Raw genomic sequence first — 22707 nt, 5'->3', positions numbered from 1 at the left:
TGGCATTAATCATTTCGGGGAGCAGAGCAGCAACCATAGCACCTGGCCTGTGACTCTATGTATGTATAACCTTCCTCCTTGGTTGTGCATGAAGCGGAAGTTCATTATGATGCCAGTGCTCATCCAAGGCCCTAAGCAACCCGGCAAAGACATTGATGTGTATCTAAGGCCATTAGTTGAAGAACTCTTACAGCTGTGGAATGGAAAAGGTGTGTGTGCGTGGGATGAGCACGGACAGAAAGAATTTGACCTAAAAGCGTTGTTGTTCGTGACCATCAATGATTGGCCTGCTCTCAGTAACCTTTCAGGACAGACAAACAAGGGATACCACGCATGCACACACTGTTTGGATGATACCGACAGTATATATTTGGATAATTGTAGGAAGAATGTGTACCTGGGACATCATCGATTTCTTTCGAGCAGGCATCCGTAAGAAAGAAAGGCAAGCATTTCAAAGGTGAGGTGGATCACCGGACGAAGCCTCGCCACCGTACTGGTGCTGATGTACATGATATGGTCAAGGATTTGAAGATAATCTTTGGAAAGGGTCCTGGCGGACAACCTGTTCCGAAGGACACTGACGGACGCGCACCCATGTGGAAGAAGAAATCTATATTTTGGGACCTACCCTACTGGAAAGACCTAGAGGTCCGCTCCGCAATCGACGTGATGCACGTGACGAAGAATCTTTGCGTGACCCTGCTTGGCTTCTTGAACGTCTATGGGAAGACAAAAGATACACCGGAGGAACAGGAGGACCAGCAACGTATGCACGGAAAAGACGGCATACATCAGGGTCATGCCAGCTACCACTACTAGGGAAAACCCTAGTAGTAGCGCGGGTTTTGAGGATATCAGCAGCGCGGGCAGCCGCGCTACCAATAAGGAACTACAGCTAACTCTTTCCTTCTCCCACTTGTTCCCCATCACTTGCTGGTTTCTTTTTGGCACCGTTGGTCGTAAGTAGGACGCAACATTTTCTTCTTCCCCTTCCTCGCCCACTCCAATTGATTGAGCCAAGCACCACCCATCGTTTTTCTTCATCTTCGTGTCCTTCTAAATTTCCTTGAGGACGGTGTGCCACTTGAGTCTCCCATTCAACTTCATCCAACAGTGGGAAAAAGTGAATTGCTTCTTCACCACTTGATGGTACAAAGCCGCTGCCAAAGTTTCATGGGTTTGAACTTCGATGCCGCTTTGCTTCCGGCCTACAACTTGTTTGGATAACCAATAAATTTTCTAATGGCCTCTTGGATGGATGAGGGATGACCATCTATGTTGAAGAGAGTCCGCGACATAGTTGGTGCATATTGGGTGTGGTTGCACATAGTGTTTTTGCTCATGATAAAGTTTCAAATTTTCTCCCAATATTTCTCGCTTTTTTGCTCGGTTCCACAAATCGGATCCATGCTAGTGTTGCACCAACTTTCGCACAACAAAACATCGTCAAGGGGTTTGCATCCCACTGAACAACCACATTTTAAAATGTGACTGATAACTACTAATATTTTTTAATTTTGTGACTAAAAGCTACCACTTTCAGATAATGGCAATGCCATGCACAAACACATGCGGAGATAGGCATATGAGAACACATTTTATCCATACGTCATTTCGAACGTCGAAATCCAGCAAATAACAATGGTTTTCCTCCAAAGTAGATCAATCACATGAAAGTAGTGGAGAGAATACTAGACTCCTGCACGCATGCACCTGGGGCTGTCATTGCCACGGAGGCAAATGCAAGGGCGAGGAAGCGTGGCGACAATGCGATGGTTGACAGACGGCAGAGAGGTGGTAAACGCGGGCGAAGTGTGGACGACGACGAGTTAGTCATGGTCCCGGCGCGCGACACACGCTCAACGCGTGCGTGATGCAACACAGTTCTTCCTCCGCCACAAGCTTCTGGCTCAGCACTCACCAGAGGCGAAGGAAAGCAAACCGAAACCCTAAGTGGAAGCACAGCCGCGAACCTACCTTCGCGACTTCTCCAACGCATAGAATATGCCTTCGAGTCTCAGTTTGCGTGACCGTTTTCCCTGGCGTCAGGAGATGCGCAAATCTTCATTGTGTTACATGGTTTGAGTCGAAATTTGAAAACACATTTGCTCTGTCATCTCTGACTAGACTACAACCGGTCCATCCCATGTACTATACTTAGTAAAGGAAGAACTTCTTAGTTGACGCCATGTAACATGATGTTACCATAGGACTGATCAATCTTGGTAGCCCTAACATGCTCATCCGTCAGCCCGCTAAAGGATCGTTCAATCCAAGGACACCAAAATGGCAGGAGCATCCATAGATAGCTCAACAACATGTTGTGTTGTCCCTTTTCTGGCTCCATTTGTCTATGTCTCATCCAAGTCCTTGTTGAACAAAGAGCCTTCACCCTGATCGACGACAAATATGCGACAGTGATCTCGACCATGAATTTAGGAGCTCACCCTTGTGCCAGCCAAAGAAGTCTTTCTATGGACTGCCGTGTGTGAGGTTACCAACAGGCTTGAAAACTTTATATGCCTCACTGATCGGTTGCATGTCACTGTATTGGATGTTGGTGTGGACTATCTTGGCAAAGATTCTAGGTTCACCCTTTCTGAAGCAACTCGATGCATGGTCCACATAGAAACGCTCCTCCTTTTCCCGGTGTCTCTTATTCCCCAATACAGTTTTCATATTCTATTTATGTTCATGTCCTATCACTCAGACTAACTCCTCTTTTTTCCTCAGCCTTTTTAGTTTTGAATGTGATGCAAGAGTGTCCGAACTAGTAGAAGTGGATGCTACTGCTTCAGTGATGATGGGTTGCTATATATGCACGGGCACGCACGCACACACACCAGATGACATGATGTTCATGGGTTGGAAGTTGTTGGTTGTGTATAATTTTGCATTGATATTATGTAAAGGTCTATGACATGTTTCGTCATCGTCCTTCTTCTTTAAAATTCAAAATAATATTGTGCAGTAACCATGATGTGAAGCCCAAGTAAATATAGTATATGTAATGTGTTTTCGTGCCACTTTTAAGATGATTGACATGCACGTTTTGACTGATTTATTTTTTCTTTGAGAGCCCATGCCTGGAATGTGGCATTGTGTTGCGTGTAAGTTGGAATTAATGGTTGGAGATTTTATCAGCTTCTTTTACATAAGACAATGTTTTTCATATGCAATACTATTAATATTGGGCATTAATTTAATAATTTGATATTTTGATACATAACTCTTTGCCATTCACAGATCGAGCCAACGAAAAAAATTGTGCGCTATAGCGTGTAGATATTTGTCTTGCTAAATAAATCAGTGTATAATATCTCACTAATAGCATGATATAGTGTGTTATAGCATGCTAATACCGAAATTTAAGGGGCAGCGATATTTGGTATAGCGCTATTTTTTTCCCTTGTATCGGACATAAACCAGAATATCAAGCAAAACATTGACTGGTGTATTGGATGATAGGTCTAATTCTAAAACACAATTTAAGATATTTAGGTTGATTTTTGCGGATTGCTGATGTTAGGACAATGATGTATTATATTCTTGCTAAAATTCAATAGTTGTTTCTTTTTCTCTTTCATCACTCAAGAGTAACTCCTCTTTTCTACTCAGCTTTTGAATTTTGAATGCGATGCAAGAGTGTCCCAACTAGTAGAAGTGGATGCTACTGCTTGAGTGATAATGGGTTGCTACATATGCGCATGTGCACACACACCAGATGCCATGATGTTCATGGGTTGGAAGTTGTTGGCTGTATAATTTTACATTGATATTATTTAAAGGTCTATGACATGTTTCGTCATCATCCTTTTTGTCCGAGTAAAGATAGTACATGTCATGTGTTTTCAAGCTACTTTTCAAGATGATTGACCTGTATATTTTGATTGATTTTTTCTGTGAAAGCTCACATCTGGAATTGGCGTCGTGTTGCTTGTAAGCTGGAATTAATGTTTGGAGATCTTATCATCTTTTTTTCTTACATAAGACAATGTTTTCAGCAATACTACTAAAATTGGGCATTAATTTCATAATTTGATACTGTGATGCATAATTCTTTTCCATTCACAGATTGATCCAATGAAAAAAACTGCAAGCTATAGTGTGTAGGTATTGGTCTCGCTAAATAAATCAGTGTATAATGTCTAACTAATAGCATGCTATAGCACGTTATAGCACGCTAATACCAAAATTTAAGGGCGGCGCTATTTTGTATAGAGCGCTATTTTTCCCCTTGTGTCGGACATATACCAGAATATCAAGCAAAACATTGACTGACATATTGGACGATAGGTCTAATTCTATAACACAATTTAAGAACAATTTAATTGGTAGATTTTTGCACATTGCTGATATAGATGTATTTTCTTGCTAAAATTCAGTAGTTGTTTCTTTTTCTCTTTCATCTCTCTTCATAGTTAAGCACCGAGTGCATTCACCGGCAACGTGAAGCTTCCTTGAACGAGTTTCCGTTTCCTTATTTTCTCTACCCAACCATGTAACCTAGAAGAAGGTTTCTATTTTGCTCTTTTGTACGTTTTTTTGGCACCATTTATTGGGTACAATATTGGATGATTGTTTGTATTTCTTATAGCAGAAGTTGGATGCTTAATTATGCATGAAAACAGATGGTACACAACTGTTACACAAATAGGCGATTATGCAATTCTCCTAACAGAACATGCATGGTTAATGATTGTTGAAGGAACAGAAGAAAACGAAAGCCATGAAGAAAGAGGCAGCCTGAAGGGACGCAACTTGGTGTTCTTGGGTGCCGGCACACCCTATATGTGCCAAATTATTTAGTACTCCCTCCATCCCAAAATAAGTGACTCACTTTGTACTAGCTTTAGTACAAAGTCGAGTCACTTATTTTGGGACCGAGGAAGTAGCTCCTAAGAAAGTTGAAAAATTCCGAAGCTCTTTTGAAATCAAATGTGATCAAGTATTGTATTCGTATAAAAATGTTGACCAAGAAATGACTCCCATTGACTGCAAGGCAGAAGGAACAAATTTATGATGACAAATAGCATGAATAGTACTTGTATATGCTAGCGTTTTTTGGCGAATCTTTGACCCAGCATATAATGAAAGTAATTCTCTGGTGAATCTATTTATACAAGTACAATACTAGCTCATGTTTGATTCCAAAGAAGTTTTAGAATTTTTTGAACTTTTTCAAATTACTAAATGGCTTCTGCATATAGGGTGCTCTGGCACCGAGAGCACCGAAATTGGTAAAGCTGCCTGGATGGCTGATGGCACACATTGGCCTTGTCCCTGGGTTCTCAGCTCCTCGTAGACCAGATCAGTGTTGAAAGGCCGAGCAGAACAGCAGCTGCCTCAGCTTCTTCGGGATCAGACACAGGTGTTCAGTCCTGCAGCAAGCAGATCACAGCACAAACGGCTTGAGTTTGAGTCTTACGAACTTTGTACCCATCCATCGTCATCTCCTCGCGCCTTCGTATCTTGACAGCTTTGGCCACATCTAGCAGCAAACAGAGGCTGTTTGCCGCTTACATCAGTTATTATAACACAGAAGTAGGGTACCATTCTGGCTCTTGCATCTTCACCAAGGAAGATAGTGGCAACAACAGCTTCTCCAGCGTGCAAAGTACACTTTCAAGCTCGGTTTGCGTACTCCAAAGAAGAGCTGTCTTTGCACAACATGCACCAGGAGACACCCTGATCCGACTGGGTGCCGATGATTGGCAATCAAGGACAGTCGAGTCCAGCATATATACGCTCCAGCGATGAGGGGTGGCAGTTACTTCAGAATATAAACGGGTCGATCTCAGATGAAACTTGATGTATGGTAATATTTTGTCGGAAAAGCCGGTTTCGAACAAAGTTCCGACAGAACTTGGCCCCTGTTCCTGTCAGTCAGACACAGTTTTCTCTACCATAGGTTTGATCTTTCAACTACATGGAGTCTAGTACTACCACCCGTTTGATGATTACTTATGCTCACAGTTGGAACCTTCTTTTGACAGTGTGTGTCACAACTGAACTATGTAACACAAGAATTGTAGTACTGTACAGATCCAGTTCAAAAGAAAAAACAGAAACAGTGTAGGCAAACATGGCTTATCTTCCAAGCAAAAAGGACTTGTCACATACCATAGACACAAAAGATAGCAGCAGAATTTTGTGAGACACGACAAACAAGCAACAGGCAGTGGTTCTGCTCATAAAGCAGCCTTGAGAAAGCAGGAACACTGGCTATCAAACACAGGTAGGTAAAAACACATTTTATTCAAACTAATTCAGAATAATCATCGGGCCAAAGTTGACCCGACGAATAGAAATGTCTTCCCTCCAGGGTTGATCAATCACATGGAAGTAGTGGAGACTGGAGAGAATATGCGATCTCCTTGTAGAAATTAAATACAGGACTCATTACGCGAATAATAAAAATTAAACGACAGTTGCTCCCCTGCAGGAAAAGGACTCGTGACTGGCAACAACCAATGATACCAAGAAGACGAAACCTGATGGGCCGTCTCTTGGTAGAGCAGCAGGCTGAGCCGTACTCTTTCTCGCAGATACTCTAGATGATTTTAATCCTTTGTTGTGCTACTGATACGGATTGTATCTCTAGATGGTTTTAATCCTGTTTTGGAGGAATAAAACTCGTACTCTTTCTCGCAGAAAACAAAAAAGAGAAACCAGCTGAGCCGACGGTCGTACCAATGCTCGAGATATTGCCCTTTACTTTTGTTTCAGCTCCAGATCCCTAATTATCTATAGTTACTAGATGAATTTGCCTCGGCTGTCATACCAAACTTGGCTACATGGTTGTTTCGACGACTCAGGGGTTTACCTACCATAGGATTAGCTTACAAATGATGTTATGTATTTATCAATATGCCGGTTTTAATCATTACTGTATGTGAATTCCTTACTGCCTTCTGCTTTTTTTATCAAGTTTCTTTACACTGGATTAACGATATGCTGATATTGGGTGCAATATTGGATGATTGTTGTATTTCTTATAGCAGAAGTTTTATGCTTATGCATGAAAACAGATGGTACACGACTGATATACAAACAGGCGATTATGCATGAGGTTGTGCAATTCTTGTAGCAGAAAATGATGGTCAATCATTGTTGGATGAACAGAAGAAAACTAATGCCATGAAGAGGCCGCCCGAAGCTCCTCTTGACGACTCTGTGTAGCCTGGTGGAATTAGCAATAAATTAGCAAAGTTACCTGGATGGCTGATGGCACACATTGCCTGGTCACTGGTTTCTTCACTTAGCTATTTTCAGCTCCTCGTAGAACAGTGTTAAAGGCCGAGCAGAACAGCATGACATTTGTATTATAAAGAGGATGACATTTTCCTATAGAGCATGTCATTTTTTAGGCATATCATTCTAATTTTATTTTTGGTATGGTATTTTTCAAATTTAGAATTGCTAGACTTTTGTGTTCAGGGCATTGTAAGTTTTTTCTATAATTGGAATTTTTTGCACGGCAGATTAAAATCAAGGTCACTCGGCATTTTTCAAAGTTCTGTTCTTTTTTTTCAGTAATGCGTGCAGTCAGAATGCTATTCCCAACCTACTGCAATTTGGTTTTCGATTTCATTTTAGCATGTCATTTTCATTTTCTTTTTTCTATAAATTTTTTTAGGGGATGTTACAACTGGGCCTTTTTTTCGCCCAACTAGGGCAGGTTACGGCGGAGTGCTATGTGTGAGAGAGGAGGGGGTTCGCTGGGGAACTGTTTCCAGGGAACGAATTTCGTTTGCTCGATCCAGCCCAGCTGGGGGTAAGCCCCACAACTGTCTTTTCCCAGATATTGGTGTCCTAAATTTAATTTAACTGAAGCTGCTGGTCCACAAGGACACATAGGACTCATTTATTGGCCCTGTACAACAATCTGTATTGGGAACCCTGCAAGTGAGCCGAACCCTACACCCTCTGACAAACAATTACGGTGCACATGCAGGCGCATTGGACAGTGACGAGGCAGTGGCTTAGAGAAATATCTCTATGCTCCATAAAAGGCAACAAGGAGCATCTACATCGATATACATGCCATTGAAATGTGGTCTTGCAAAGTTGACAGATTTCCTTTCTATGGTCTAAGCTCATACAAAAGAGTCCATCAAAATCAGTTTAATCTAGGGTTAGGAGGTATCAGAAATAAAACTACATGTCATGTTTGGCCTACAAGTCGTACTTCCTTGGATATAAGCGCCCAAACTAGAAAATATTAGTGTGCTCAGTGGCAACGTGCCCGTGGAAGTTCTAGACCAAATTAGACAACAAATATTTTAGACACCTCCAGGACTGGTAGTGCGTCCTGGCGTTGTAAGTGTCGTAGACAGTCCTCGCTGCACATCGCCGCCGTTTGCAGTCATGGCCGGCCAAAGGCTGCTCTCAGGTCGTCATGCGACGGTCTACCCCGCCTTGATTGTGCACATCTGATGGACCACTGATGTTGGGATTAACCACGATGTGGTGGCCTTATCTGGTATTAACTTAGAATAATCAATGAGTAAGATTAGTGTAGGCTTTGTCTCGCGTGCATCTCCATCGATCGAAATCAATCAATCTGGCTAAGATTCGATTATCTTGCTAGCTTCTCACACGAGGTCTCCAGGGTGCAAGTAACCAAAGCAAGCTTCGCACCATGTTTTTCCCGAGAGCCTTGGTGTATCCCTCCTCTCCCCTGTCTCTCGCTCCTCCGGTGACCTGGGAGAAACCCTAGTCAGATGCTGCCACCGGAGGAGCCCCCAGTGTAGCCACCCACTCTGAGGAAGGTTGCACCGGGGCGATTCGTTCCTCTCGTGGAGTGTGATGACGCTTGGTAATGGCATGATCACAAAGAGTGGTTTGAAGCTATAACAAGATGAAGTCAAATTTATGATTGAAAATCACCATTGGATGGACCTCTCCGAGATGATCCTCATAGATATTAAGATGATCCAAAACGGAGCTTGGCCGCGGAAGTTGCGACGAATACAGAGATACACGTGTTGACACCAGATCATGGCATGCTAGAAAACACAATTTAGATGACTTCAAATGAGAAAATGTTAAATATGAGTATTCTTTATCTCATCAAGATGAATATTTTCACTTTTTGAATTACCTCTATAAATATTGTATGCAAAAAGTTAAAACCAAAACAGTGTGTTGCAGAAGTCGGCCCTGGAAATTTCGGGGGAGCTCAAATTTCCGGGATTTCAAGAAACATTGGACATGGTGCGTGCAGATAACTGGAAATGCAGTAGGTTTTCAATTTTGTGGGCACAATTGGACATAATGAACATGCTCCACTGACACGAATTTCACCTTCATCTGCTATTCCAGCATGCGTCACAAGAAAAACTTTACAATTTGTAATAGGAAATCCAATTGGTACACGGGTTATTTCTTCACGCTCTAAAATTGCAAGCAGATCTTTGCAATCATAGAATGTACAATCACCAGAAACATGAAACACAAGTACAACTGAATAAAGATACAAAACAAACACCACAACTTCACTTTCAACCTATCCATGTGCAGAATAAACTGAACAAAAGATAGCACAAAATAAACAAGAGTAATTTCGAGCTCCCAGTGAGATGAAAAGTGAGACAACATTCCCGAAGGGATCACACATCGTGATGGCATAGATAACATTCCCAAAGGGATCACACATCATGATTTTATACTACACGGCAGGGCGAAACATTCCCGATGTGTGAACCGTGCTATGACTTCGGTCAGGGCGGGCGATGGCGGCGTTTTCGCTTCGTTATCTTGATGAAGACATCGCCACTGTAGCTATCGTCGACTCGCTTGCGCTGCTCCGGGTGAAAACCTAGACCCGGGGTTCCTGGATCGAACGATGACGACACTTTAGGCGTCGTTCTCCCTCATGGGGACATTGTTTTTGGAGCAGCGGCTGGATGGAGGAGACAAGTGGTGGAGCGGTTTTTCATTTACCACATCAAAGACGGCGGATCTTGGCGGCGTGGCGCAATGGGGATTCGGTGTCCGATGCGAGGAGATGGACTTGCGCAGGAGGAGGACGTTGTCGGGCGTCGATGGCAAAGAGGCCTAGCAAGGTCGGTGCGTTAGTTTTTGCTCTAAAGATGGATTGGTGGAAGATGGCGGCGACAACACATGAGAGTGCGTCGGACCGGTGTATACCCCAAACCCAGTATGTGGCTTGGTCGGGGCCTCCGGCTTTAGATGTTAGTCATTTGTGCGATGTCTGTTTGGTATTAGGCTCGGACTATCGGCACACCTTCATCAAGTGGATAGAAATAGCGACAGATGTTGCTAGGATGATGGCTTCAGACTATCTGATGTACTACTTTGTAAGGTCTTTGTGAATAATTAATAAAATGGCTGCATGCAACGCTCAGATGCAGAGGCCAGGGGTAATCCTCCTTTTTTTAAATGATAACATTCCCAATTATGTGAACACGACGAAAATATTTGAACATCCTTTTCATTAATAATCAAGTTAGGAAATTTCAGCCGGCTGGCCCAGGTAGTGTTGATACGCACTGGCAGTGTGTAGTGAAATAAATCGATAAGAGTAAGAATGTATTAGAGAGACAAAATCGACTTCATCTCATCTGAGAAAAAAAAGTTGGGTGGATAACATTCTCACTATGTTGTTCCGTACAGATTTCTGATAGTAATCTCTGGCAAAATTTCATGAACTCTGTTCCACTTCCACAGCACTAAGGACAGAATCTCTCCGCTAAATACCAAGATCTTAAGAGAGTTCTCCATGGATGACTATAGCGACGGAACTATAGTCATCCATGAGATACGATATGCCTACGATAACATGAACCAAATGCAAGGGCAATGAATGTCATACAAAAAAGAACAAGGGAGTATTATCTATTGATGAACCAAGAAAATCAGGAATAACATTCTAGGGCTATATTTTTGTCAAGCATCTATTAAAGTCAAACAGGAGACAGCCTCAGAATATCCCTTGATTACAACGGCAACTAACTACAAATACTGTTTGCTACCAAAATATCTCTGCCTCAGAATGTTATACTACCATGCATTAACAGTGAGGCATACTTGAACATATGACTTCAGTTAGGAAGTCGGAAACCCTGACTATCTAAATTATGCAAGTTGAGTGGAAAGATAAGTCTAGTCAGCAAGCATGCCAACAAAACGTGTATCCTCAAGTTATCCTACTTTCTCAGTGTTAAATGACAATTCCACAACATGAAACTGAATACTCAAACAAGTAGTTTTATTTCTGAGACTCCTAAGCACTATTGTTCAAGTAATAAGCTTTGGGGATTTATCATATACTTTTTGATAAAACAAACTGGATAAGGAAACCAAACTGGATAAGCAGCCATAATCAAGTTGGCCAGTTATGTTGGATTAGTTTTCCAATCAATGGGGGAAATGACCAGTGTTGTGCTAGTCAACACAGTAGAGAGGAACTCCTGATGATGGCAACAAAGCTAACAGATGTCTTAAACAACAACACATCGTCTGAACATAAGGGATTCCTTCTTTGCATCCACCTAATGTGCAAGTCATTATAAAATTGCGGAACAAAAATTTCAAAATTATATCAGTTTTCTCTGGTCATCAGTATTTTTGCTACCAATACGAAAACACTGAAAATGCTGAGATACAGTAATGTAGAAGTATAAAACAAGAGATTAGCATCTAGAATCATCATGTCAACCTATTCCTCTGAAACCTTCCTGATGACCTCAATAATCTCACAACAATTTGAATGTGCACCTTTCTCCGTTCCACAAACATCTTTGGGTCTTCCAGTAGAACGGGACGTGAACATCACGTAGCAGAACTCCGGCAGCCTCTCGCGCTCTCAAGGCGAAACAAGCTCATCTCCAACTACCCCAGTGTCACGCCTTCCCCTCCTGCTCATCACATAGAGGAGAAGACGGACGGTGATGCACCACAAGTGCGACCCAACAAGGAGAATGGCGAGGACCCGCCAACAGGGAGAGAAGACTAGTCTTCGTAGGCGTGTGTGTGTGTGACCAGTGGGGTCCTAGGCTACCGAGGGAGTAAATGTGTGGTGTGAGGCCAGAGGCCGGGGTATCGTTGTAAAAGGATACGAGAAGTACTTCGGTACAACCCCCTCCCCCCCCCCCCCCCCAATAAACGTAGAAGGGGTAGTATTGTCCATACTAAATTTCGTATTTGTGTATCCGCCGTCCGTCTAGGGCCGACCGCCCGTGTATGTCCCGCCCCGTATGCCCACGTCGTACGCATACCGTGGCATTCGGTAATTCGATCGGGAAAGGAAAAAAAACGACACCCCATCCCCGCCTACGAACCCTAGCGGCATCAACACCGCCGTGGTCCACCGCCGTCACGACGTCGGGTGGCGTCCGTAGTCACCCACGCGCCATGTCGCCGGTGTCGCGTGAAACCGACACCCCATCCCCGCCTAGGAAACCCTAGCGGCATCAACGCCGCCGTGGTCCACCGCCGTCACGACGTCGACCCCGACGTGCCCGTCTAGTCGCGAGCACGGGCGGCGTCCGTAGTCACCCACGCGCCGTGTCGCCGATGAAACGCCCAGCGCTCCTGCGTCAATGTTCTGTCCTGGTACGCGCCCTCCACGACGTGGGTGGCAGCAGTGCATCAGCGTCGACCCCAGGCGAGGACCCCTCGATGGCGGAGAGTAGGTTCTCTGGCTCTCTTTTTTTCTTTTTGATTTGTCCATTGCATTTTTATGCAAAATGATTCCCTACTTGGCTAAATAAGAGAGGAGAGTAGTGACCTGTTAATGATTTTGTACATTCAAATTTGTATGCATGACACATAGCCATGTCACTGTTGATGAATTTACTGTATTCGCGATGATGTTGTGGAATGTTGGCATTGATCTCACACCTTATTTGTATGTGTATAGATGGAGCAAGAAACCGGATACGCCAGTTATGATTCCGGTAGCGATAATGGATCCTCGTCATTGAATGCAAACCAACCTCCCGGAGACAACTATATGAGTCAGGATGAATCATACAGTGGTAATGTAAGTGCCTTGAATGTTGACCAAAACATATTGAATATAAACTAGTTCTTTGACACTTACATGTCCTTTTAAATTTGTACAGCTACATGGCAATGATGACGATGAGGAATATGATATAGATGAACAATTTTATGCAGACAGTGTGAGCCAGGTACGTTGAAAAAATTATAGGGCAATGATTGACATTAAAATTGTATTACCACTTATTTTACTTTAAATGTGCACAGATAAATGCTAATTGTGACAATAAGCGTAATAATATAGATGATGACAATGCCGAGAGCAAGGTCGATGCATCTCGTAGTGGGAGCGCCAGCCAAGTAAGTTCTTTACATTATTTATGGTAAGTAACAATACAAGAACAGATTGACATGCAAGGTTATATGTCATATTTTGCAGGGAGGTGTTGATGGTCCTAGCGGGAACGATGAGCACAGCAATGATGATCAGTTTGACCTTGACATGGGCTATGATGAATATCAACAAGAGTCACTTGATATGCATTGGGAAGTGATGGCAAAGACATTCAGGTCATTAGATGAGGTGTACACGTTCTACAACAACGAGAGAACGTGGGTTCAGCATCAGGAAGGACTCGCTAAAACGTTCAAAGGATCGCGCAAGGACTGTTCGCTTGAGGAGGTATCTCTGTTCCGCCGCAGGAAAACGACGGGCCAAGTTATGTACCATGGAAGGCCGGACCCGCAGGCTTAGACCGGAGAGTCGATTCTTTTGCGAAGCCCATTTGACATTTAAGCTTGATAAAAAGCTTAATCTTTGGTATGTCAGTACATAGTTTCTCCGATGATCACAGCCACATTCTTGCACGACCGGACGAAGTCCCTTTCCTCCGATCTCATAATCAGATCAAAGCATTTGAGGGAGCAGAGATCTTAGCTATGGCGGGAGCTGGGATAAGAAAACATATTACTTTTGACAACACCGTTAGCAGGTATGGGTCGTATGCAAAGTCATCGTTTCAGAGGACAAAGCTGTATAACATGTGCTATAGGGAGAAGATGAAATTGCTTGCACAAGGTGATGTTGATACTGCCATAGGAATCATGTTGACCAGAAAGGACAGAGATCCAGATTTCTTCTTTGAGCACACAGTTGACGCTGAAGGCAGGCTCCAAAACCTGTTCTGGTGTGATTCACAATCACGTCGGGATTATCTTGACTACAGTGATGTTGTCGTCTTTGACAGCACATACAAGATGAACAGGTATGGAATGTCGTTCATCCCTTTTGTGGGTCTGAACAACCACCGTTGCACTACGGTATTCGCTTGCGCCATTGTTTCAGACGAGACTGAGGCTACATATGTTTGGTTGCTTAACACGTTCTTGAAAGCTAACTGTCAGAAGAGGCCCAAATCTGTAATTACCGATGGAGATGTAGCGATGATAAGGGCTATCAGGAAGGTGCTTTCTGACGTGTGGCATCGTCTATGTTCATGGCATATTGAAAAGAATATGCAGAAACACCTCAACCACAAGTCATTGAAGGAGTTCGGGGCATTATTGTACTATGCCACTACACATAAAGTTTTTGAGGAGAGATGGGCCGCGTTTGTGCGCAAATGGCAGACGGATAGAACGAAAACATGGCTCCATAGGATGTACAGGAAGAGGACGCTTTAGGCTGCATCATATTTGTCTGGTGGGTTTTTTCTTGGTATGCGCCGTAATCAGAGTGAGAGTCTGAACTCCAGCCTGCACCTTCATCTTGACTATCATATGACGATCGTTGACATGATTGTGCACTACGAGAATTCTATTGTTCGCCTCCGTGAGAATGAAGCTTATGATGACTACACGGTCGCACAGACTGTCCCGGTAACAGTGACTGAGTGTCAGACCATTGAGTCGTATGCTGCCAAAGCATTCACGCAGGCAAACTTTTATATGTTGCAACAAGATATGAAGAAGGTACGGGAGCTTGAGGTAATTGATAGACTGACAGGGACCGATAGTCAGAGATTTGTGGTTGCGTGGAAGAATAACAGGGATCACAGATTTAATGTGGACTATACGCCAGGTAACTCAGCAAAAACTATAAAGTGCAGTTGCCGAAGTATGACTCGCAAAGGGCTTCCTTGCAAGCATATTCTTCATGTTTTGAATGCACTGAACTTACCTGTGATACCCAAGTGTTGTGTCATGCGAAGATTCTCAAAAAAAGCACGAGCTGGACTGCCCGTGAAGCGCACCAGCGATCTGTTTGTGTGGGGTTGGTCGAGTGCTGAGGACAGAGCTAGATATAGTGAGTTGACCATCAAATCTACAAAAGGATCTCATCTCGCATGCAGTAATCCATTCTTATTCGACAAGTTGATGGCAGCTCTGGATGATATTATAGAGAATAAGGACGTTCAGAGGAATGAAGATGATAGTCAGCGAAGCTTCGTGAATGATAATCCATTTGAGCCTAACCGAGATCATATTCTGGTTCCGGATCCAGTAAATGTTTCCACCAAGGGCGCAACTAAGCAGAACAGTAGAGTTCGCGGTAAGGGTGGCCCAGATGTGACAAAAAATGAGGGACCTAAAGCATTTGACGAGAAATCTGGACGAAAATGTAGCTTATGCAGCCTCCCAGGTCATAACAGGAGCACATGCAGCAAAAATGAAGAGTATGTCTATTGTTTGTTTATGTTAGTTTTGTTGTTTCATTTACTGTACATTGATTCACATAGTTTGTAATTTATTCTATGCAGCAACTGGGCTTGAAGATAGAAGTGAGCATGGTGCATCTGTTTTACTTCATCCATTTATATGTAACTGTATGTCTTTTTGCTTTGTTTATGTTAGCTTCGTTGATTCATTTACCATACATTGATTCTCACAATTTTTAATTTATTCTATGCAGCAACTGGACTTGAAGACTCAAGTGAAGACGATGCAAGTGTTTTACCTCTTCCATTTATATGAAAGACATTTATTAAATTTATGTTTGTGTTGAGTATTTTATATGTGTGAAATCAAGATTATTGGCTACGAAGCGTTGTCATATGAGACTTGATATTTTCTGTCGCCTATAATAAAATTACTGTGGTGACAATTCTTATGTTGAGACATCATTATTGTTGATATAAATGTACACTATTCACTGTTTATACTATGAATTATGTAATGGTATTTACTACAGTCCCGTCGGCTGACAAATATATTTAAAAACTCAATTATGGTTGCGAGTTGTTAAATAAAAATGGAAAAAAATAGCCCGCCCGTCCACGAGCGTGTCTTAATAAGACCGTCATTATCAAGCCCACCGGGCGACTACGACATGTGTTTCAGATCACGACGTGGTAACAGGCCACAACAGGGCATCCGAGTCGACGGGGCAGAAGATCAGAGAAGTTCAATGTGGCGACAGGAGCTGGGTATATAAGTGATACGTATCCGTCATATCTATAATTTTTTATTGTTCCATGTCAATATTATACAACTTTCATATACTTTTTGGCAACTTTTTGTACTATTTTTGGGACTAACATATTGATCCAGTGTCCAGTGTCAGTTCCTGTCTGTTGCATGTTTTATGTTTCGCAGAATATCCATATCAAACGGAGTCCAAACGGGATAAAAACGGATGGAGCTTATTTTTGGAATATTTGGAAAATCTGGGAGAAAGATCAACGTGAGACGGTGCCCGAGGTGGCCACGAGGCAGGGGGCGCGCCTGCCCCCCTAAGCGCGCCCCTGACCCTCGTGGGCCACCCATAAGGCGGTTGATGCCCTTCTTCGGCCGCAAGAAAGCTAATTTTTGGTAAAAAAAATCACGGCAAAGGTTTCAGTCCAATCGGAGTTACGGATCTTCATATATATACGAAACGGTGAAAGGGCAACAGACGAGAACGTAGAAACAGAGAGAGACAGAGAGATAGATCCAATCTCGGAGGGGCTCTCGCCCCTCCCACGCCATGGAGGCCAAGGACCAGAGGGGAAACCCTTCTCCCATCTAGGGAGGAGGTCAAGGAATAAGAAGACGATGGGGCCCCCTCTCCCCTTCTCTTCTGGTGGCGCCGGAACGCTGCCGTGGCCATCATCATCACCGCAATCTTCACCAACAACTTCACCGCCATCATCACCAACTCTTCCCCCCTCTATGCAGCGGTGTAACCTCTCTCTTACCCGCTGTAATCTCTACTTAAACATGGTGCTCAACGCTATATATTATTTCCCAATGATGTATGGCTATCCTATTATGTTTGAGTAGATTCATTTTGTCCTATGGGTTATTTGATGATCAAGATTGGTTTGAGTTGCATGTTTTATTATTGGTGCTGTCCTATGGTGCTCTCCGTGTTGCGCAAGCGTGAGGGATTCCCGCTGTAGGGTATGCAATATGTTCATGATTTACTTATGGTGGGTGGCGTGAGTGACAGAAGCAGAGACCCGAGTAGGTAGGTTGTTTACGTATGGGATAAAGGGGACTTGATGCTTTAATGCTATGGTTGGGTTTTACCTTAATGATCTTTAGTAGTTGTGGATGCTTGTTAGAGTTTCAATCATAAGTGCATATGATCCAAGTAGAGAAAGTATGTTAGCTTATGCCTCTCCCTCAAACAAAATTGCAATAGTGATTACCGGTCTAGTTATCGATTGCCTAGGGACAAATAACTTTCTCGTGACAAAAAACTCTTTACTAAAACTAACTTAGTTGTGTCTTCATCTAAACAGCCCCTAGCTTTTATTTACGCGCTCTATATTTTCTTGCAAACCTATCAAAAAAAACCCTACAAAGTACTTCTAGTTTTATACTTGTTGTAGGTAAAGTGAACGTCAAGCGTGCGTAGAGTTGTATCGGTGGTCGATAGAACTTGAGGGAATATTTGTTCAACATTTAGCTCCTCGTTGGGTTCGACACTCTTACTTATCGAAAGAGGCTACAATTGATCCCCTATACTTGTGGGTTATGAAGACCTTTTTCTGGCGTCGTTGCCGGGAAGCAATAGCGTGGGGTGAATATTCTCGTGTGTACTTGTTTGCTTTATCACTAAGTAATTTTTATTTGCTACTCTTAGTTGTTTTCTATCTTTAGTTATGGGTAGGAAACGCAAAATACCTAAAAATTTAGTTGTACCTACTGAACCAATGGTTGAAGAACCACTCAAAATCTATCACACTCCTGAAGCTTATTACTTGGATCATCTTCGATCCCTATGTGCTCGTGCTGAAACCCCAACTAGCTTAGTTGAGGGCAAATCTTTAGATGAGCATGCTTGTTATGTGTGACACTGAATATCTGAAAAGGGGGGAATTTTACTGGGTCAAATTCATCGTTTGCAATGCTATGCTTGGAATTTATGCTATATATATGATGTTACTTGTTGTTCTGAAAACCCTAAGAAACACCTTCCCTACCAATGTGATCTTATTGATAATGGAATCTTATCTTCGTATGCTAAGGGTGTTTATAATTACTATGATGTTCAACAAATTGAAGAATTTGTTGCTTTTAAGGGTGTTTATGAAATTGCTTCTTTGATTGAAACGTATGGTGCTACTCTTTACAAGTCTGAAAATTTTGCCATACTTAAATATTGCTATGATAATTATGCTTCTAATGCCTATGTTGAACCATATATTGAGGACTATCCTGCTGTCCAAGAAGAGACTAATATTTTGCAGGAGTCTATGGAAGAAGAAGTTGATGAAACTGTGAGTTTATTGGATGAAAAAGATGAGGAGGAGAGCGAAGAACAAAAGGAGGAAGAGCGGATTGATCACTCGTGCCCACCTTCTAATGAGGGTAACTCTTCAACTCATACATTGTTTAATTTCCCTTCGTGCTTACCGAAGGATGATTGCTATGATGACTGTTATGATCCCTTTGATTCTTTTGAAATATCCCTTTTTGATGATGCTTGCTATGCTTGTGGCCAAGATGCCAATATGAATTATGCTTATGGAGATGAACTTGCTATAGTTCCTTATGTTAAACATGAAATTGTTGCTATTGCACCCACACATGATAGTCCTATTATCTTTTTGAATTCTTCAAACTACACTATATCAGAGAAGTTTGCTTTTATTAAGGATTATATTGATGGGTTGCCTTTTACCATTGCACATGATGATTTTGATAGATATAATATGCATGTGATTGCTGCTCCTACTTGCAATTATTATGAGAGAGGAACTACATCTCCGCCTCTTTATGTTTCCAACACGATAGAATTGCAAGAAACTGCGTATACTATGCATTGGCCTATGTTTGGTGATCTTATTTCTATTAATTTACATAGCACAATGCATTTCATGCCTTCTGGCGACGTGTGTTCAGTGGGACGAGACAATTCGGTCGACTATGAAGACGTCTGTGACGACTTCATCAATCTCAATATGATGTGCCGGCTCAGTCTCTCGGAGGTGCTCATAGGATAGAGTGTGCATGTGTGCGTGCATTCATAGGGTGAGTATATGTCCGTAGGTATGAGTTTCTGCGTCTGTATTGTGTTAAAAAAATAGTGCTCCTATTCCTTGCGTGGTGTGGCGCAAACCCTGCAATCGCGCACCCCTCCCACCCCATGCGCGTGCTTTGGGGCAGCCCTGAGTGCGGGGCGGCGCGACCCTGTTATGTTCGTCTTTTTGTTCCTTTTTGCTTTTTTGCTTTTTTTAACTTTGAAATATCTTCATGAATCCCAAATTTGTAAAAAAAATGTTAGAGATTAAAATTTAGAAATTCAAAAAATGTTGCCAATATCAGAAAATATTCTCAAAACTTAGAAATTGGTCACAAATTTGAAAAATGTTCTTACATATAAAAAATTGTTCACAAACTTCAAAAACTATTCTCGAATTTGATTATTATTTGTAAAATTTCGAGAGATGTTCAAGTTTTCCCAGAAAAAATGTTCACATTTTTATAAAATTTTAAAGTTTTTCAGAAAAAAATTTCCATGGTTATTACAAACGTTTATGAATTAGAAAACTGTTCCTATATTCCAAAACTATCAGAAAGGTTAGAAAAAAATTCAAGTTTTCAAAAAATATGTTCGTGGATTGAAAAAGATATGCGGTTTCAAGAGGAAGGATCACGATTTCAAAAAATGTTGGAGGATTTGTAAAAAAAGTGCATGAATTTGCAAAATAAATTATGACTTAAATAATGTTCATGAGTTTGGAAAAAAGTTCATAAATTGGTATACAGTTCGTAAAATGTTAGCAAAGTTGAAATTTGTGTGCGATTTTCTGAAAAGGTAATGAATTCAAAATTTGTTTGTGATTTCAAAAAGGTTTATGAAATTTAATAAAATATTTGTGAATTCAAAAAATAGGAAAAATAAGTATAAAATAAAAACATAAGAGTAAAAACAAACAAACAAAAAAGAAAAATCTAAAAGCAAACAAAAGGAGAAAATGAAAATGAAAATGAAAGGCCCGGTTTGGGAAGCATAACCTTCCCTTCCCAAAACCGGCAGATGGAGCCTGCGCTTGGGCGGGCCCAAATTCAGTAGCAAGCGAGAGGGGGGCAGGGGGAGCTCCCTGGCGCTCGCTACGGCGCTCAGTTGGGCCGGCCCACGAATAGTGCTGAGCAGCGAACACAGAAGTACACAAAAAATCGAAAAACGACATCTACAGGTCTCAAACACACTACCTTGAGTTCACATACGACACCACTAGCCACTCGACCTATCCTGCGGGTAATGTTTACTAACAGCGGCAAAATCTTAATAAACAATGCCGCACGCTATTTTATTCCACAGAAATTTTTGGAAAAATACCATGAATTTGAAAAAGTTCATGGATTTCGAAAACAGTTCTTCATTTTGAAAGAAAATATCACAAACCTGAAAAGAGTTCATTAATTTTCAAAAAAGAGTTCATCAAAATTGGAAAAAAATGTCCGCGGATTTTGAAAACAAAAATCATTGAATTTGAAAAAAGGTTCATGAAATTTGGAAAAAGTTTTGTTGGTTTTGAAAAACGGTCATCAAAATTGAAAAAAAAATAATGGATTTTCAAAAAATGTTCATCAAATTTGGAAAACGTTCATCGAAATTGAAAAAAGATAATGATTTCTAAGAAAAGTTCATCAATCTGAAAAAAGGTTGATCGAATTTGGAAAAAAGTTCATTGCATTTGGAAAAAAGTTCATTGAAATTGAAAAAAGTTAATGTTTTTTTTAAAAAAAGTTCATCGAATTTGAAAAAAAATCATCGACTTTGGTAAAAAGTTCATCGAATTTATAAAAAAATGTTCATCAAATTTGAAAAAACAGTTCATTGATTTTGAAGAAAAACGTTCACGAATTTCAGACAAAAACATCGAACAAGAAGAAGAAAAAAATATGAAAAAACAGGAATGAAAAACAAAAAAAGGAAAAAAGAAAGCGGAAAACAGAAAAAGGAAATAGGAAATAGGAAAGTAGAAATAAGAAAATAGGAAAAAGATGTTAGTTTACAGATCGGTGAGTTGGCGTGATGGTTATAGCTTGTTCGCTCGACACGGAGGTCGCAGGTTCGATCCTTTACGTTAACGGGCACCTGCAACGCCAAATAGGACTCGCCCGGGGGGCAAGGTGTTTGGTCGATAGCCCCCAGCAAGGACGAGGGTCGACGTACTCCATCGACGTCAAGGCTTACACACCCACGACCCTAGGCATCGCCTCGGTGTTTTCCCCACGTCGATCAGAGCAGCCCAGCGTTACAAATTCAGAGTCAGAGAAGGGGTATTGACAATACAATGGGAGAAAAATCGGAAGTCGAAAGCATCACGCCTCACGGACACACCTGGGAACCGGTCTTCTCCGCGGAGGCCGGTGGAAGGGTGACGGAGCACGGCCGTGATGTGGCAGGAGAGCTTGGAGACGGCGGAGAGGGAGTCGTCATAGGTGAAGCGGCGCTCGCCATCGCCGGCGTGGACGACGGCATGGAGGGCGGCTAACCGGCGTGCGGCGCAATCGAACTCGTGCGAGATGCAGCACGCCTCCTTCTCCTCCCTATGCGACGCTCCATTACGCCGCCGCGAGCTTCTGGCCACAAATATTGCATGCGAGATGCGGCACTGTTCCTTCTCCGCCACATGCTGAGCCAGTTTTTCTTTTCGAAACGGATCATGCTGAGCCAGTGAATGAAGAAGGAAACAATCCAAAAGCGGAACCTGCCTCCGCAGCTTCTCCATCGTGTAAAGTACGCTTTTGAGCTCGGTTTGCGCACTTCATAGAACCGTATATGCAGGACCTGCACCAAGGAAACGCCCAATCAAAGACAGTTGAGTCCAGCATCTACACATTCCAGCAATGATGGATGTTAGTTCAGTTCAGTGTGTTGTAGATGGATCAATATCGGATAAAAAGTTATCGCGCCAAGTACAGATAATATTCTGTTAAAATGAGTCGATTTTGAACAAAGTTCGATAGAACTTGGACTGAGTTCAGATCAGTTGATCTTTGAACTACATTCTACATAGAGAGTTTAATACCGAAAACAGTCTTGCAAAGACCGAGCTCCAGGGAGCTCGTTTGTCAAAAAAAATCATAATATATTTAGAATTATAAAAAATGTCAACTTTTTTTGTACAAATACATATGCATATTCTTCAACTATGTACACGATTTCATCAACTAAATTGATTGTTTGCATCCTACACAAAAAAGACAAATATCTGGCCCAAATACAACAAAGAAAAAGCCCATTTTAATATGTGTATTGTCTTTTTTTGTGTATATCACATATTAATATAT

General features: G+C 42.0%; 1 protein-coding gene across 1 annotated transcript; it reads left to right on the top strand.

The window, feature by feature from the left end:
- Positions 1-13914: 13914 nt before the first annotated feature.
- On the top strand, positions 13915-15948 carry LOC147957916 (protein FAR1-RELATED SEQUENCE 5-like). The gene is made up of 4 exons (XM_087531880.1): positions 13915-14589; positions 14710-15055; positions 15735-15800; positions 15887-15948. Exons 1-4 carry the CDS (start codon positions 13915-13917, stop codon positions 15946-15948), a joined length of 1149 nt encoding a protein of 382 aa, XP_087388006.1.
- Positions 15949-22707: the final 6759 nt, after the last annotated feature.

The sequence above is a fragment of the Triticum urartu genome, chromosome 7A, assembly GCF_056163025.1.
Source record: "Triticum urartu cultivar PI428250 chromosome 7A, HENAU_Tu73, whole genome shotgun sequence".
Classification (NCBI taxonomy): Eukaryota; Viridiplantae; Streptophyta; class Magnoliopsida; order Poales; family Poaceae; genus Triticum; species Triticum urartu.
This window is presented reverse-complemented; position numbering and strand designations above follow the sequence as displayed.

Excerpts from the sequence above, each read along its gene's own strand:
- LOC147957916 (XM_087531880.1), top strand. The coding sequence starts at position 13,915 with ATGGCGGGAGCTGGGATAAGAAAACATATTACTTTTGACAACACCGTT. Across the intron at positions 14,590-14,709 it reads AGGAGAGATGGGCCGCGTTT|AGTGAGAGTCTGAACTCCAG; the intron begins GTGCGCAAATGG and ends CGCCGTAATCAG. Across the intron at positions 15,056-15,734 it reads TAATGTGGACTATACGCCAG|CAACTGGGCTTGAAGATAGA; the intron begins GTAACTCAGCAA and ends TATTCTATGCAG.